The sequence below is a fragment of the Mesoplodon mirus genome, assembly GCF_964341445.2.
Source record: "Mesoplodon mirus genome assembly, chromosome: 4".
Classification (NCBI taxonomy): Eukaryota; Metazoa; Chordata; class Mammalia; order Artiodactyla; family Ziphiidae; genus Mesoplodon; species Mesoplodon mirus.
In genome coordinates this window covers 146,867,421-146,885,693 of record NC_138979.1, presented here as the reverse complement: position 1 = coordinate 146,885,693, position 18,273 = coordinate 146,867,421, and the positions used below count along the sequence as shown (strand labels likewise).

General features: G+C 37.9%; 1 protein-coding gene across 1 annotated transcript in view; it reads left to right on the top strand.

The window, feature by feature from the left end:
* The window catches only part of CCDC175 (coiled-coil domain containing 175), a 73,410-nt gene extending 55,139 nt beyond the window's left edge, over window positions 1-18,271 (top strand). Inside the window, exons 15-20 of the mRNA XM_082616953.1 lie at window positions 2,595-2,674; window positions 4,155-4,307; window positions 7,501-7,603; window positions 10,608-10,651; window positions 11,958-12,120; window positions 17,577-18,271. Coding sequence (XP_082473079.1) covers window positions 2,595-2,674; window positions 4,155-4,307; window positions 7,501-7,603; window positions 10,608-10,651; window positions 11,958-12,120; window positions 17,577-17,677 — 644 coding nt within the window. The 3' untranslated portion in view covers window positions 17,678-18,271. The remainder of the gene's footprint in view (window positions 1-2,594; window positions 2,675-4,154; window positions 4,308-7,500; window positions 7,604-10,607; window positions 10,652-11,957; window positions 12,121-17,576) is intronic.
* Window positions 18,272-18,273: the final 2 nt, after the last annotated feature.

Below are 18,273 nucleotides of genomic sequence, written 5' to 3'. Positions count from 1 at the left end.
AGGGAAGTCTTGGACATTGGAGGACAGGGATACTGTGAAGCCTGAGATGAATCATGGGGCTGAAGATTTGCTGAAAGTCTTTATAGCGAGCAGTTAGACCCCCAGGTCAAATGTCCTCTTCTGTGCCACTGACTGACTATTCCTCCACAATGCCAGCAGAGAAATTGGGCAAGAGGGTTCTAAACTTCAGGATATCAGATATGGCTGAGGGCAGAAGACAAGTGCTGTTCTGAGACCCCCTTCCACTGCTCAGCTTGATGAAAGCTGCCAGCCAGTTGTGGTATAACTCTTCTGTGATCCCTTCCCCACCCTGAAGATGGTTGGATTCTTCCCCAAGGACACTGAACAGTTTCAAAGAGCTCCACAGAATCTAACATTAGAGAGCCCCCCAACAAAATGGGTGATCACTTCCTGATCACTGTACAGTGAAGTCCACCCAGGAACCAAACCTTTTAGTTCCTCACCCTTAAGTAGGATTAGATAGTCAAAGATCACCAGACATCTCAGGAAAAACTCCAGCATGAATGACATAAACTAAAGCAGATAGAAAAACAGAACTTGGTGGAAATATAAACACAAATAACATAAGAATACTTTTAAAGATAAATTCTCAGGGAGTATATATTCTCTCTATATTATTATATATAATACATATATATTCTCTGTATATTGTTCAGAATATATGTTCTCTCTAGTATAGAGAATATATCTTAAAGTATATTCCTAGAGAAATAAGATATTGCATTTATGAAAAAGGACAAGATGCTTAAAAGAAAGAAAAAAGAACAAAAAAGAGCTCTTAAAAATTAAAAAAATAGCAACTAAAATTTTAGAATTCAATAGGGGGATTATAAGAAAAGTTAAGGAAATCTCTCCAAAAATAGAACAAAAAATAAGGAGATAACAGGATAAAATGGTAAGGAAATTATAAAACTGTTCTGAGGTGTCAAATATCTGACTAACAGGAAGGCCAGAAAAAGAGGCCAGAAAAAAAATGGGAAGTATAAAGTTATCAATGACATATTACAAAAATATTTCTCAGAACTGGAGAATATGAACTTCCTATTTTAAAGGGCCTTAAAGGGCCTGTTAATCCCCAGTACAATATATGAAAGAAAAGACACTAAGCTACATCACTGTTGGATTTCAGGAGGAAAAAAAAAAAAGAGAAGATCCTAAAAGCTTCTAGAGAGAAAAAGCAGATCTCACACAAAAGATTAGTATCAGAATGGTCTCAGACTTCTTAACATCAATATCATAATAGAATTTAGAAGACATTGCCCTCAAAATTTTGAGAGAAAATAATTTCCAACATTAGATACCCATCCAAACTACCAGTCAAGTATAGATTTAGAATAGAGATATATTTAGATATACAAGATCTCATTTACTCTGTCTCAGGAAGCTACATAAAATTTGCTTCAACAAACAGAGGAAATAAATCAAGAGAAAGAGGAAGGTATGAGATTCAGAAAGCAGGAGGTCCAACATGAGAGAGATGTGGAGGGAAGTCCCAGCCGGTCAGCTTTGCGGCAGGACTAAAGAAAAATGTACAGAAGGTAGTGGGAGAGGTTAGAGAAAGGGAACTGATGGATTACCTAACGTGTTTGACCATGTGGGAAGTAATGTTCAGAAAGATTTTACAATTCTGTTATAGATTTTGATATGAATTAATGACATGTACATGGAAAACTAAGCAATTATTTATTATTATTATTTTTAAGATGTTGGGGGTAGGAGTTTAGTAATTTATTTATTTATTTTGGCTGTGTTGGGTCTTCATTTCTGTGTGCGGGCTTTCTCTAGTTGTGGCAAGCGGGGGCCACCCTTCATCGCGGTGCGCGGGCCTCTGACTATTGTGGCCCTCTTGTTGCGGAGCACAGGCTCCAGACACGCAGGCTCAGTAGTTGTGGCTCACGGGCCCAGGTGCTCCGTGGCATATGGGCTCTTCCCAGACCAGGGCTCGAACCCGTGTCCCCTGCATTAGCAGGCAGATTCTCAACCACTGCGCCACCAGGGAAGCCCTAAGCAATTTTTTTTAAGTGAGGTAATTTTTACCTCCAGAAAAAACAAGAAACTATATAAGAAAGGAAGTGTAATCATACTACACTGTTTGTCTCATCAGTAAATAATATTTACATTGTCATAATGATCCAAACATTTAAAATTCATTTAAACAAAATCCACAACTTCACAAGGAGGTTGAGGAAGGGAACATAGAGCTGCGGGTGTGGGCGGGAGGTGGAGGGATGGGGGTAAGTGGGCTGTGTCCTCCTCTACTATGTTAGGAAGCGAGCAGAAGAAGTTAAGAAAGAAAATAAAGAAAAAAGTTTCTTAAAGAAAAAATTTTAAGAAAAAAAATTTTTTAAGAAAATGTAAGAGGAAAAAGTTAAAATGAGTTAAAAATGGTTGATTCTGAGGAGTCAAACACAGGGGTGGATGCAGCATTGGGGAGCGCCTGACTTCCAGTGTTTGTTATAAGCCTTATCATAGTGTTTGGCTTCTAAAACCAGGCATATGTCTTATTTTGATTATTGTCTTTTAATTAAAGAACATTGTAGGTGGTTATTTTTCTCTCTCTCTCTTTTTTATAGCACAAAAGGAGGAGCAGAATTTACTGAATGATCACATTTCTCAATTGTCAAGAGACTTTTTAAGATACCGTAACAACACGGTAAAGAGTCAATGTATTCATTCTTTTTTATTAGAATATTGGTATATACAGACAGTGATACTTACCTAGCACATTAGAGTTTTCAAGAAATTCACATTTTTTAAACTTACCCTGTTAATATCAATGTTTTGAAATTTTTAGTCACAACATACATATATGTATATAGATATATACATATACACACATATATATACGTGTGTGTGTGTGTGTGTGTGTGTGTGTGTAGAGAGAGAGAGAGAGAGAGAGAGCAACTTCAGAAGCAATGAACATGTAACCTGGGACTTCCCCAGTGGTCCAGTGGTTAAGAATCCACCTTCCAATGCCAGGGGCGCATGTTCGATCCCTGGTCAGGGAATAAGATCCAAAATGCCGTGCCGCGTGGCCGAAATTAAAAAAAACAAAACAAAACAAAAAACTGGAAAATCACTGGGGAGGATTCAGTTTCCTTATTTAAAAGGTAGAGATTGGAGTATGCTTCCTAAGGTTCTTTTCAGATCTGTTATTCTGGTAAATTCCTATGAAGACAAGGATAAGTGGGCCGAAGTTGTGGGTGTGGAGGGAGTGAATGAAATGGGAGCAGGTGAATAGATGCTTACTACCTTTTCAAATTTTATAATCAATACTTAATGATAAACATATGTATGTGGAGTTGGTTAATTAAAAATAAAATGTATTCTTTGAGAGTCACTGATCTCAAAAGTAACTTTATGGAAATAGAAACATATGAAGGGGAAAATTACAAGTAAGTATACTATATATATAATTCTATATTCTTTATAAGATGCTGCTAGGTATGATTATACAATGTACAAAGATTATGTGATTAATAGCAGTATAATAATAGAAAACTGCCTAGAGAATTCAGTAGAGAAAACTGTAGAGAACTCTGAAAAATCCATAAAGTAATATTCTTCTTCTTTCGAGAAATATTAAGTCCTCACTGAAAGAGCCTCAATAAATTCTACTCCCTGCTTCCCCATTTTTGCCAGGTAATTGTTCATATGTCAAAGTATATTCTATTTTGTGAAATTGTCTCAACAACTTAACTTTGGCTCTTAACTTGGGATCCATAGACTCTTTTCCCAGAGTCCATTCGCTTTGGAGTTTATATAAAGTTTTTCAAGGGAAGGTGTCCATAACCTCAGCTGATGGTCAAGGAGTTACAGTTGACCCTTTAACAACATAGGTTTGAATTCTGTGGGTCCATTTATATGAGGATTTTTTTCAATGAATGAATACTACAGTACTATGTGGTCTGTGGTTGGTTCAATCAGCGAATGTGAAACTGGGGTTACAGAGGACCAACTGTAAAGTTACACGCAGATTTTTGAGTGGAGGGGGTTTGTGCCCCTCACCCCTGCATTGTTCAAGGGTCAGTTGTAATTAGAACCCCTCTCTGAATGTGGTCCAGGCAAACTAATACACTGGGGACCTGCTAGTTGAACTCTATGCAATAATTATGAGTTTTATGTTTGAGCAGAATAAAGTGAAGCAAGAATTAAAACAATTAAGAGATCACGAAAGCCATAAAATCAAAGCTCATTTTGAAGTTCTAAAGCAATTAGAAAATGAAATCTATGTACATGATCTAAAAACAGATGATTTGCTCCGGGAAAATAAAAGATTAAAAGAGGTAAGTTCAAGCGCACTTCATTTGGCACAATGGTCTTGGTTGATTGTCTACACCTGCACTAGTTACAAGAGGAAAGGAGAGAATAGCTCTTAAAACTTTTTAAGTGAAACTTAAAGTACACACAGAAAAGTGCCCAAATCATAAGTGCACAACTTAATGAATACACTGGGTAACCAACACTTAGATCAAGAAACAAAGCATCAACAGAACCCAGATATCTTCTATTGTGCCTTCCTGTCACTAACCTCCTAACAAGGGTAATGCTATACTGACTTCTAATACCATAGACGAGTTTTGCCTATTTTTGAACATTATATGTATGAAATTATACAAATGCACTCTTTTGCCCAACGTTATGTTTTTGAGGTTCATTCTTATTACTGAGTGAAGGTATGATTCATTCATTCCTTAGTTCTGTATTGTATTCTATGTATGTATTGTATTCCATTGTATGACTATACTACAGTTTATTTATACAGTCTACTGTTGACGGGGGTTTAGAGAGTTTCTAATTTGGACTATTACAAAGAGTGTTGCTGTGAACATTCTACTACATGTTTTTTAGTGAATAAAATTACATATTTCTTTTGGGTAAACATCTCAAGTTTAATTCTAGAGCCATAGGGAGGTGTATGGTCCACCTTAGTGCTCAGTGCCAGTCTCCCAAAGACGTTGCACTAACTGCCACTCCCAGCAGTAGTGTATGAGAGCACAATTGTTCCTCATTGTCTATGAACCTCGGCCTTTTTCAAGTTAATCATTCTGGAGGGTGTATAGAGGTGTCCCTTGGTGGTTTTAATTTGCATTTTCCTGATGATTAATGAAGCACCTATTCATAGGTTGTTGGCCACTTGGTTACCCTCTTTGTGAAGTACCTGTCCAGGTCTTGTGCCCATTTAAAAAGTTAGGTTGTCTGTTTCATATTGATTGCAGCTTTTTTTAAAGCAAAAGAATTTGTTCATCCAACCCGTAAAATTAAGGTCTCAATCTCAAATGATTGAATTTTACTTATTTATACTTGAGTTACTTATTTGAATCTGTCGCTCACTGGTAACCCTGTGTGACTTTGGGCAGATCACTTAACTTGTGAGCTTCATTTTTCTCCCCTTAAAAATGGGAATAACTCCTAAATTCATAGTGTGAAGGTGACTTCTTTGTAAACTGAAAGTGCAAAAGAAATGCAATTAAAAAAATATTTTTTTCTGGTAAACCTTATTGACCTCAAAGGTCAGGATCTGTATCAATGTATTTCAAGAGTTTTGCACAATGCCTCACATGTAAAAGGAATTCAGTCCCATTCGATGCTCACAGTAACCTGGATAATATATGTGGCTATTACATTATGTCCCTTTTATAGATTAGGAAACTGAGTCTCTTTGGGTTTTTTTTGAATTTTTAATAACTGGAAAAATAAAAACAGTCCTACAGCAGTAAGACTCTAAGTAAGGGGATAATCTCTTTACCTCTTTGAGCAATTTTTTTTCCATTGGTTAAATGGCAACAGTTTTCCCAGTAATATCATGTGTTTTTTGGTAGAATTAAAATGGCATAAGAGGTACTAATGTACTTTGAAAAGGTAGATGTGCTCTGCAGAGCCCAGGTACCATCAGCAAGAACCTGCACACATCTGACACATCTTCATTCTTCTAGCCCTTGAAACAACCTTGTAAGAAATTTCATCCACCTGTGAAATATTCCACCAGACTGTCTTCTGTCAAGATGATGTAGATTATTTATTAATCTAACTGGTATTTTCATTGCTATTTTGACAATGGGTGAGCAAATGGATGACTGACTATGTTAAAGACCGATTCTAAAAGTTCTGTTTTTGGATTCAAGGTCCACCTTACTAGCCCCTGGATGACCCTATGCATTTATATTATTCACTTACCACTCTTTGTTTTATTGATCACATCCCTTCATTCAACAAACTTTTTCTTTTTTTTTTAACAAACATTTTAATCATCAGTGAGTCCCAAACTCTAGGGAAGGCACAGTGAATACAAATATGAGTAAGACACTGTCCCAAGCCCTTAGAAAGCTCACAGTCTGACTGGGGAGACGGGTATACAAATGGATAATTACAATTTGGTTGTTAAGTGTGACAATCTACACAGGGCGCATATACAGAGTCACCCAGAGCAAGAACACCGAATCACACCAGGTGAGGAGCTCCAGGGAAAAGTCTGACAGGATGTCATTAGCATAGAGGTAGGATTTACACCTGGGAGATGGTGAAATTCCTCAGGGATAGTGAATGAGAACAGTGAGGTGTGAACAGAGTTCTGGAGAAAGACAACTTTTAAAGAGTAAACAGAAGAGGAGACCAAAAAGAAGGACTAAGAGAGGAAAGTTGGAGAGTTACGAGAGGGCTGCTGAGCTAGGCAAGTCTACGAACAGTGATCCATGTTCAAAGAGAGCAAGAATGATGACTTGGACTTGGCTTAAGGTGACTTTCACTTTGGTTTACTACAAAACCTTCCAGCAAGCCTTGCAAAGAATGCTACAAGATCAAGGCTGCATGAGAGACCTTCTAACACATGCTTATAAACAGTCCTATGGAACAGTTCCATGTCTACTTCTCCAACGGTACAAGACAGTATTTCTAAGACTTTTATCAGTAGTTTCTAGTATTTGACTATTTCTCTCTTGAAACTGGGCCAGTGTCAACATTATATACCAAAGCCCATACTTTCAGAGTTCCCAGGGACTTTAGAGGTCCTGAGCATTGGGTGCTACCACTGCCACCCAACGCAATGAAACATCCGACTAGAGTGAGCAATTCCATAGGCTCTCCTGACTTGATCTCTGTGAGGGCTTATGAATGCCTCCAGTGAGGCATCAGGGCTGCCTTGTAACATGTACTGAACACACATTTTGCAAAAAAAAAAAAAATCATTTTTTTCCTGTGAAGACAGTGTGTTTAGGCAGAATACCTTTTAATTCATTTTTGTGGCAAATTCAGAATACCATGTTTACTTGGGTGTTGAAAAGCTTACCAGGAAGTAATGTCCTTTACCTTCCTCACCAGAATGTAAGCTTAACAAGGGCTATGTTCACCACTGTTACCCTTGCACCTAGAATGGTAGGTCGCACAAAGGAGGAATCAATAAATGTTTGCTAAGTGACTGCATGGATAATTAACCTTCTATAACTAAACGGCTTAAAGCAAACACATGCCTTTAATTTCCAGTATATTGCATACATAAAGAACAGCACAGAGCAACACAAAAAGGGAGGAGAAGACCTCATGTGCACCTCAAGTGACCTGTCGTCTCAGCTGACAGCTCTTCAGAGTAAGTAATGTGTCATGAATGACCTTTATATATAAAAAATAAAGTTTTGTTTAAATCAATTTTACTGGTTTGCATATAATAAAATGCACCCATCTTAAGTTCAATGTGTTTTGACAAATGTACATACCACTAGAACGACTAGTACCACAAGAAAGATATAGAACATTTTCATCATTGAAAAACGTCCCTTGTGTCCCTCTGTGGTTGATTTCCCACCCTACCTCCAGTCCCTAGAAACCATTGATGTGCCCTCTGTCCCTAAGGATTAGATACATATGGAATGATAGAGCATGCACTCTTTTGTACCTGGCTCCTTTCACTCAGCAAGCTGTTTCTTAAGATCCATCCATGTTGTTGCATATATCATCATTGGCTCTTTTTTACAGCTGTATAGTAGTGTTCCATTTAATGGATATACCATATTTTGTTTATCCATTTGCTAGATGAAGGACATTTGGATTGTTTCCAGTTTGGGGTTGCTATTTGTTTATAAGTGTTTTTGAGAATATTTGTTTTCATTTCTCTTGGGTAAATATAAAGGAGGGGAATCGCTGGGTTACACCGTTAGTGTAACAGGTTTAACTTTATAAGAAATAGCCAGTTTGCCAAAGTAGTTGTACAAATTTATCATCCCACTATCAATGAGGTACTCCACATCCTCACCAACGATTAAAATTGTCAAAACACTTAAAATTGTTAACATTTTAGCCATTTACTAGGCATGTAATGATATTTCCTCTTGACTAAGTTTTCCTGTTGACTAAGGTTAAGTATCTTTTCATATGCTTTTTGGCCACTTATATATCATTTTTTGTGAAGTGTCCTGAACAAATTATCTATTACAGCATGATGTTACAAATTACTTTGCTCACAAATTGTCAATTTGGTTAGAACTTAGTGGAGGCAACTCCTGCCTGTTCTACATGACATCGATTGGGGCAACTTGATGGCTGGGGGGTAATTCAGCAGCTGGGGACTGGAATCATCTGAAGACCCACTCACTCACACTTCTGGTGTCGATGCTGGCTCTCAGATGAATTCAGGGGAGACTGTTAACCAGAACACCTCCATGTGGCCACTCCATGCATGTAGCTTTTTGGCCTGCTGTGTTCCAAAAATTAGCATCCCAAGAAAACAAAGTGGAAGTTCATGGCATTGCTGTGACTTGACCTTGGTAGTCAGAGTGCCACTTCCACAATGTCCTAATGGTTGAGGCAGTCACCAGGCAAAAGGGGAGGGGACAGAGACATCACTACTAATGGGAAGAGTGTCAGCATCATGTTGGGGGAAGAGCATGGGAGATGAAATATATTGTGGAGCCATCTCTGGAAAATACAATCTGCCACATGTCTGTCCAAGTCGTTAAAATCGTTATATAGTCTGGAAATGAGTCCTTTTTCAGTCTGAGGCTTGACTTTTCATTTTCTTAATGGTGTCTTAGAAAAGAAGTTAAAAGTTTTCTTTTGAACAAAGACTGCTTTATCTAGTTTGTCTTTTAGGGTTAGTATTTTCTGTGTCCTGTCTAATACATTTTTGCCTAAGCCAAGTTCTCAAAGATTTTTTCCTACGTTATCTCTATGAGTTTTTAGTTTAGCTTTTATGTCTAGATCCCTGATTCATTTCAAGTTAACTTTTTCATATGGTATGAGGAAAGCATTGAAATGTCATGGTTTTCTCTTATGCATATTCAGTTGTGCCAGCACAATTTTTGAAAAGACTCTCCTTTTAACACTGTATTACTCAAACGACGTTTTTAAAAAATCAGTTTTATGAGCCTGTTCCTTTATTCTAAATATCTAACTTTACACCAGTGTCACACAGTCCTGGTTACTATAGCTTCATATTCAGTCTGGAAATCATGTAATGCAAGTTCTCCACATTTGTGCTTCTCTGTTAGAATTATTTTGGCTATTTTAGATCTTTTGATTTCCATATAAGTTTTAGAATCAACTTATTAATCTATACACACCACACACACATACCCCTGCTGGGATCTTAATTGGGTTTGTGTTGAATCTGTAAATCAATTTGGGGAGAATTGACTTCTTAACAAAATGAAGACTTCCAATCCAAGAACACAGTATATATCTCCATTTATTTAGAACTTCTTTAATTTTTCTCAGCAATATTTTGCAGCTCTTCGTATTGTTTTAGAGGTCCTCAAGACCGTCCCCATTCTTGGTGATTAGCTAGAAGGATTCACAGGACTCAGAAGTTGTTATACTTTATAGTTATTGTCTATTACAGTGAAGGGTACTGAGTAAAATCAGCAAAGGGCAAAAGGGCTTGGAGGAAACCAGGTGCAAGCTTGCAGGCATCCTCTCCCAGTGGAGTTGCAAAGATGCACTTAATTCCCCCAGCAATGACGTGTGACACATGCAAAGTGGTGCTAGCCAGGGGAGCTCACAGGGCTTGGATGTCCAGGGTATTTATTGGAGGGGGTCAGTCACGTAGGCATGCAGTGCCTGTGTGAATGACCTCAGTGACTCAAGCAGCTACCGAGACGCTCAGGTGGTATTTCTCCTTTACGACGTTAGTATGGGAAATTGCATTGATTGATTTTGGAATGTCAAACCAATCTTCCACTCTAGGGATAAAACCCACTTGTTCAAAAGCTATTATCGTTTTCATATATTGCTGGATTTGATTTGCTAATCTTTGAGCAGATTTCTGTATCTGTGTGAGACTGTCTTGCTCTGCTCACACCCGCAGCAGAGAGCCCAGTGATCATACGGCTCACATTTCTCCCCCTTCTCTCAGGTGTCACAGTTCTGTACTGTGCACTCTCCAGTATCTGAAAACTGGATATTGAAACAAATATACTTGTTTTATACATTTAGTCCCATTTTCTCCTTGTTTAAAGTGGGAGGGCAAGTGTTGTTCTGACATTTTGGAAGTAGGAATTTTTAGATAAAAATAATTTTTGAAAAACAAATAGTGTTACTTGAATAAAAATGTTCAAATTATTTCAGTAACTTTTGCATTTTAAAAATCTTTAATTTAGCACAATGTTCGGATTTGTGGACTGAATTTTGGACTACACTTAAGGTGAGCTTTTTTGTATTGCCTCCATAAGTATCATATTTCTAAGATATTCACCTACCTAATAAGTGTGTGTGTAAGGAAAGAGGTCAGGATTTGCGGGGAGTGACAGAGCTGGTGTGATCATCATATCCTAAAATGTATCCTTTGTGCTGTTAAAAAACAAATTTCAACTGAGTAAATTTTAAAGATCTTATTGGCTTTATTCAACACTTTATGAATCAGGCATCATTTAAGCTAGAAGACAGAAAGGAGCCGTGAGGAGCTGTACAAATGAAAGACTTTTATAGTCAGAAGGGAGCAGGAACAAGGAAGTTATTCCAGGCAAAAAAGGCAGGTTGGCTGTTGCAAGGTCACTTTCCTCTCAGGGATGATCGGCGTCTACTAGGCAAATTACCTGACTAGTACTGATCAGGTAGATTCCTGATTGACTCGTTTAAGATTCCATTTCTGAGAGAGCTGAAACTGTAATTAAGTCTCGCAGTTTGGTGACTTGGGGTTTAGTGTGACTCCATTTTGGGCCTGTTGTCTTATTTTTAAGAGTACCAAACATCTCTATGAAATCTTAATCCTTTGGGAAGCTGTCTTCCCACTCTAGCACTTCAGTTAAAGTGGGAATGGGGGAATGACAATTTCTTTTTCAAGCACAAACTGAACACAGATCATTTTAGGACAAAGGTGTCAATTCTGAACTCCATCTCTCCTCCGTGTTTTACCAGCCATTCACCATCTCCAACCCTCCCCCCTTTAGAGGGAGGTAGGCTGTAGTTTAAATCCTGGTTCTGCTACTTTCTAAGTATTTAAAGTTTACATGTGATCCTTGTTTAACCCTTAAAACAGTGGATAAGGGAAGTGTTAGTAGTGCCCTTTTTAGATGAAGCTACTGAGGCTCAGAGAGTTTAAGTGACTTGCCTAAGACCGAACAGTTGATGAACTTTTGGGGATTTAAAGCTCAGATCCAGCCTGATTCCAAAGTTCTTTCTCTTAAGCTTTAAGCCATGCTGAATCTCCTCTGCAATTCTGTGCTGCTCTTAAGATGGGCTGGCTTTTTTATACCACCACCACTACCCTACCCAGTTAAAATTTGGAGTTCAGTGAGTACTCCATTAAATCTTCTCATTTGCTAATCCACTTTTCTGAGATCCTTTACAGAACCTTGTGAATCTGCTGTCTACAGACACTTATTTTACATGACTAGTACCAATTTTGCCTATGTATTTTTGTCTTGTACATGACTCACTTATACAAAATATGTTTTTATTTATTTTGTTGCAATTTATATTCACATACCCCCAAATGCTACTTTTTAAAGGAATTGGTAGAGAGTGGTAATGAGACCTTGCAAGAAATAAAAAATCTGATAGAGAAGCTGAATGAAAGAGATGAAAAAATGGAGCAAATCCGTATTTGGCTTCAAGAGGACATTGAAGAGTTGCGTTTTCTTATGGAACAGGAATCGCAGACAGACCTTCTCAGTAAGTAACATCTCAAGAGCTTTGGGTAACAAAGACCTTTCTGCTATTTTACTGTAGCTGGTGACATCTAAAATAGGAAAAAAAAAAAAAGAATGCCTATCAATAATTTAGTTATCCCCAATAATCCATTCTCAATAATGTCACATATGTTCAATGAATGTTGATTCTCATTTGTGGGGTTGAATATGGTAGCGCAGCAGTGTTGGGCAAGTCTCCCTTCCATCTGAGTGAATCTCCTAAATAACTAAATCTCAACTTCTTTCTGATTTTTTAAAACATTTTCCTCCCAAAATCTTTTTAAACTCTTTTACATACTTCCTTGTCTTCTTAAACAGAAGACATTGAACATCATTTTCCCTTTTCTTCCTGAGCTGAGTTTAGCATTAAAAACAGCAACAGCATTAAAGACAGCAATAGTTGCTGTTTTCTAGTGATGCCTTCTGGGGCTTCTGAGATGATAACACATCCTATGCAACACGATTGACTCACGGGCAAGCAACCCAGGCTCTCCAGAGGAATATCAACCTTCATCCTCAATCCCTACTCTAGTGTCATGTTACACACAAGGGCTACAGAACTCCTTCCAGATCAGGGCTGCAGCTAGAAGTGAAGGTGAATCCTCACACAGTACAGCCCAGAGGTCCCAGGGCTGGAATCCCTTGGGAAGGTGGGATGGTGGAGGTAGAAGGGGCTGGTGAGAAGGAAGGAGAATAGAGCGTAGGGGAAAGATGGAGTGGTGAAATGAAAATAATGTCACCTGGCAAGTGTACAGATCTATTAGAGGTTATTAAGGTTTAAAAGCATCATCATTAGATAAGCGATATTAAAGGTGGGTTGTAGAAAATTTAAAAATAAGATGAAATAAAAGTAAAATGAGAGAAAGTGGTACAATTAAAAACATCTCAATATTTGGTAAAAAACCAATATTCTGAGGGTATTGCTTGACAAAAGAAATAATGTTTTAGCAGCCAATAAGGAATTTTGTGGGTGAACCTTCTTATCAACCTAAAAGCTGTCTCGGTGGTCCTGCTCCAGGTTGGTGATACCTATTGTGTCTCAGTGCATAAGCGTCCCTGGTGAATCTTGCTTAACTCTGCATTTTCTTTGCTAGGTCAGGCCATCTCTAGCAACTGTAGAGCAAGCAGAATTTTAAGAGCCAAATCATCTCTAGGTGTCAATTGCACTGTTTTCACACGAGCAAATCTTATTTCCATTTTTGTCTGAAACCTGATGGAATCTTTGCATTGGAGCAAAAAAATAGACTATATTGAAAAGCTAAACCCACGGAATAACTAATACCATATTCCCTTTTTCATGTATTTTGAGTACTGTCTTATTGATAACCTATGGAAAGTGGAGGATTGCAGCATGGAAAAAGTTGCAGGCCACCCAAACGAGAACAAGCTGAGGCATAAAGCTTGGTAGAACAAGGGAGTCAGAGTCACCATCACTTGTTTTTGCCAGAGATTCAGAGGCAGGTGTGGGAGTGAGAGAAGTTTAGTGTGGGAAAAAAAAAAGAAAGGCTTCAGGTGTGTTCTGATTGGAGGTTGTTAGCATGGGGAGGCTGGTAACAGGCTGACTAGAAGGAGGACAGCCTATGTGATTGATTAGTAAGCATACTTGGCTTCTCTCTGGTTGGTCCCAAGTTAGAAGAAGGGTCATAAAAGAGGGAAGTTGGTGGTCATTGATCAAGTTATGACTGTTCTGGGCTCATTACATATATGATCATTGCATGGGTCTATTGTCATGTATGGTGTGGCCACTGTTGGTTTGTATATTCAGTCTCAGCATGGATCTTAATTTTTACTTCTATTTTCAACTTAAAGTATCATGTTCAGAAAAGAGTAATAGTTGCTTTGAGTGAAAACCAACCCAAATAAAATATAAATAATAGGCCAATTCAGCATGTGCCATTCATTTTTATTTCACCCAAATGGTACAATCACTTAATTAAAATTTAAGTTCATTTGATAGGCAATCCGTATATACGACTCTTTTTTGCGGTACATGGGCCCCTCTCACTGCCGCGGGGGTCACAGGCCCAGCCGCTCCGCGGCACGTGGGATCCTCCCAGACCGGGGCATGAACCCATGCCCCCTGTATCGGCAGGCGGACCCCCCAACCACTGCGCCACCAGAGAAGCCCCGTATATACGACTCTTAATTAAACCATTCTTTTTCTAGACAACTGGAACAAGTTCCAGTTAATATTTATTATGAAATATTGCAAGTATGGAAAATATTGGATTGGCCAAAAATTTCGTTCGGGTTTTTCTGTAAAGCTGCCCCCTCCTGTTTTTATAGGGCTCAGAGCTAAGAATGGTTTTTATATTTTCAAATGGTTGAAAAAAATCAAAAGGATAATATTTCCTGGTGCCAGAAAATTATATGAAATTCAAATTCTTATATTTGTAGATAAAGCTTTATTGAACCCCAGCCATGCTCATACAGTCACACATTACATATGGCTGCTTTTGTGCTACAATGGCAGACACTGACAGGGACCATGTGGCTCGCCACACCTAAATTATCTATTACGGAAAAGGTTTGCCAAACCCTGAGCTAGAGTATTGCATCTTCTCCTTTGATCACTCATGGAGTGGGTGAGATTTTTTTTGGCAACATGGCAAACCCTAAGGATCACGTAGTCTGAGACAAATAAGAGAAGAAGGGATGATTTCTTTGTTCTAGGCCATGCAATGATGAATATGCTCTGTTACACAGTGATCAATTACGGAAAAAATTAAAATATCCTTTTTGTTGTTGGAAATGAAAAGAATATCACTTAATTTTATAAGAAAAAACACATATTTCTACTAAAAATATTTTCAGTCAATAGATTACTGATTGGAGGAATTTCAATTTTAAAAGTCAGTACTGTTTGCAGCCACTGAAATGTTCCTAACTGGGCATACTGATACTTGAAATTCCTCCTGTTTTTAAGGTTTCATCCATGTTTCACTATTAAAACTAAACTGAATTCCACAAGTATTTACTGAATGCCTATTCTGTGCCAAGTACCGTGTTAGGCTCTGGGGTTACAGTGGTGAATGAAAACAGGTATAATCCCTGCCCAAATGGAATTCACAGTCTAGTACAGAAGCCGGCAAATGTTAAAGGGCCATAATATTTTTTGGCTTTGTTACCCATAAGGTCTCTGTAGCAACTACTCAGGTCTGCCATTGTAGCAGAATTGCCCCTGTAGTTTGCCCACCCCTGACACAGTGGGAGAACCAAGTATTACGCACATGTATGTAAAACCTCTTGTCATAGGAATTTTACAGGTGGGGTATGAAAGCTATGAGAGAACCTAAGAGGGAGAGAGGCTTGACCTAGTTAAGGAATTGGGAGAGGTCTCTGGAGAACTGGAAATGGAGTTGAGATGTAAAGGAGGATTTCTGGATTCCCTTACTCCACTTGTTTCTGCTCCTGGAGCACTGGCACCACATGGGCTTTGGAGGAAGGTGGACCTGGGATCAAATCTCACCTCTGCTTCTTACATGTTATTTAACTTCCACTCTTCAGTTGCCCTGGTTAAATATGAGTGCTAACTAACAGGAATAATAAATAATGCCTCAGACACAAATTAGGCATTGAGATCCCTGAAATCTTCTGCCCTCCTGAGGAGATAATAGTCACCCTGGCCCCTTGAATTACTTGAACATCTCTGAGGCACCTCTCAGCTCTTGGATATTTCGCGTTGAAAGTCTTCTGTCACCGATGGACTTCTAGAGAAGCCTTGATCTCTTCCAGCTTAATAGCCCTCTCCTGCCCTCTTCTGGACACAATGTGTCACTGTGGCCCTGCAGGTCCTGGTGCTCTCCTTCAGGGTCGTTGCACTATCTGTATTAGCATATTGAATACCTTTGAGCGCGGTACTAGAGCACATGCCCAGTTTCTGAGTCGAACAAGACCAGTCCCTGAAACTGGTCATACACTGTGAGAAGCAGACAAGTGAAGAGATGATTAGAATATGGTGGATTCCTTCTAGTGAGTGGCTATGGAGGGTAAAGAGGCACCTCTCAATCTTTTGGGGCGTTGGGAATATACAGGGATGTCTTCCTGAAGGAGCAGCTGACGTAAGCTGGCCAGGAACAGTAATAGCGTGGCTGAGTGGGTACCAGTTGGCAAGAGTGGGGGATAGGCTTGGCCGAATGTGAAATGCCAGACTTCATCCTGAAAACTAAAATCGTTACTTTTTGCTTTAACATTCTTTCTTGTAAATTATAGGTAAATAAGTTAATTCTTGGTGTATACCTAAACCAAATAGTAACTGTGTACAGATTATTTGTAAAGAAGTATTAAATATAATTTTGTTTTAAAATTCCAAAAATCCCTGAGTATTATACCATGTACTATAACTTAGGTTACAGATAAACAATTTGTATGCTAATCAAATATTTTAACTTGATATGTGCTCTACAGAAGACTTTTTTAGGCCAAGAGATATTTTTAGAGAAAGATCCAAAAATTCGTGTAACTGTCTGTTAAAGTTATCTTTTTGTTATTGTGATGAAAAGGACTTGATATAATTTATTTTGATCATTTAATTCTGGAAAAGAACCTAGTTATTGAAGCAGAATCAAAATTTCAGTAAGAAATACTTTAAAAAATCATTCGCTCAGAAATTTTCAAAAGATCTCTTCGAAAAATTAAGATCTGAACTAGGAAGAGAGTGTTTAGACCATGGTTTTCAAACGTTAGAGTCACCTGGAGGAAGTTTTAAAAATCCCTCTGCTCAGCCAGACCAATTCACCCTGAATCTCTGGGGGTGAGACCCTGGCGTGTTTTTAGAACTCTCTCCAGCTGGCTCCATTGGGCAGCCAAGTCTTGAAAACTATCGGTTTTAGACAAATATATAACAATGTAATTGTTATATTTATCAATTGACCCAAATTAAGATAATATTTTAACTTTTATATTACCTATCCAGTGCTAGTTAGCAAAGTAATTACTATACACTGTAGCAGCCAGAGTAGTAATACAGTACAAGGATCTAAGACAAAACAAAGCTGAACTAGAAAAAGGGTTGTTTTTGTGTATTTTTAATGACCATTTTAACAAATTATTTAGTAACATTAGCAACCACAGTTGCTATGAATTGTTCTAGTCTTGTTCTTAAGGAAGCAAATTAAAAATGCAAATATGTATTAAGTATTTCCAAAATTCTTTGCATTTGAGGACTTGTAATCATATTACTTGCACAATTTCTCCTTTTGCATACACATTTTTCTGCTAGAAGAGGACATTGGAGGGGAAAATAATCATTAAAATGACTCCAATGTACTGTGACAAAAAGATAGTCCTGGTAATCAGATGCATGATCCCTCAGTACCATCCCGCCCCCGCCCATTATACAATCATCCAATTGAGGATTCTTGGGGCAATTTAAAATTGTAACTACATAAACCTATATAAGATACATATAGACTTTTTACATTTTATTTATTCCTACAGAAAATAAGAAGAAACAGAGTCCTATCAAAAGAATCCGTCTCCCAGTGGTTGAATGTACTATGAAAAAACATCAACAAAGAAAAACTAACAAAATAACTTAAAGGATACAACTGCTGTGAATTTAAAAGGTACAAAACTACAGAAAAAGTGAGTGCATTTTCTATTTTGCAACTGTCAATGGAAGTCTTAAAAGTTTGAGATTTAACAAACTCACACAACCCTCGCCAAGGAGCAGAAAAAGGAAATAACCTTCTAAAAATAAAAATGGATAAACATGGTCAGATTATTAAGTGCAAAAATCTTATTTTGCTCCCAATATGAGTCTCCTGAAGACTTCAGAGCATAAAAATCACAGCACAGGTATTAACAACCAACCACAGGAAAACTTTATGTACTGTATATATTCTGTATTTTGTTAAATCTAAGAAGCCATCAATTGAGATATCACAATGTGACAAAAATTGTGTCTCAGGATTCATAAAATATGGCACGTGCATACATCCTTCAAAAATGAGATATGGGGGAAGGAAGTATATTTATTCACTTGGGAAAGAGACACTAATCTTACTACTTAACATTTTGAATTATTTCCACAATTAGTGTGGCAAATACAATTAAATGCCAGATATTTGAGATTTTTTTGTAGTTAAGCGTTTTATTATCATTTTTCTTTACAGGAACAGGAATAACCTGAAGA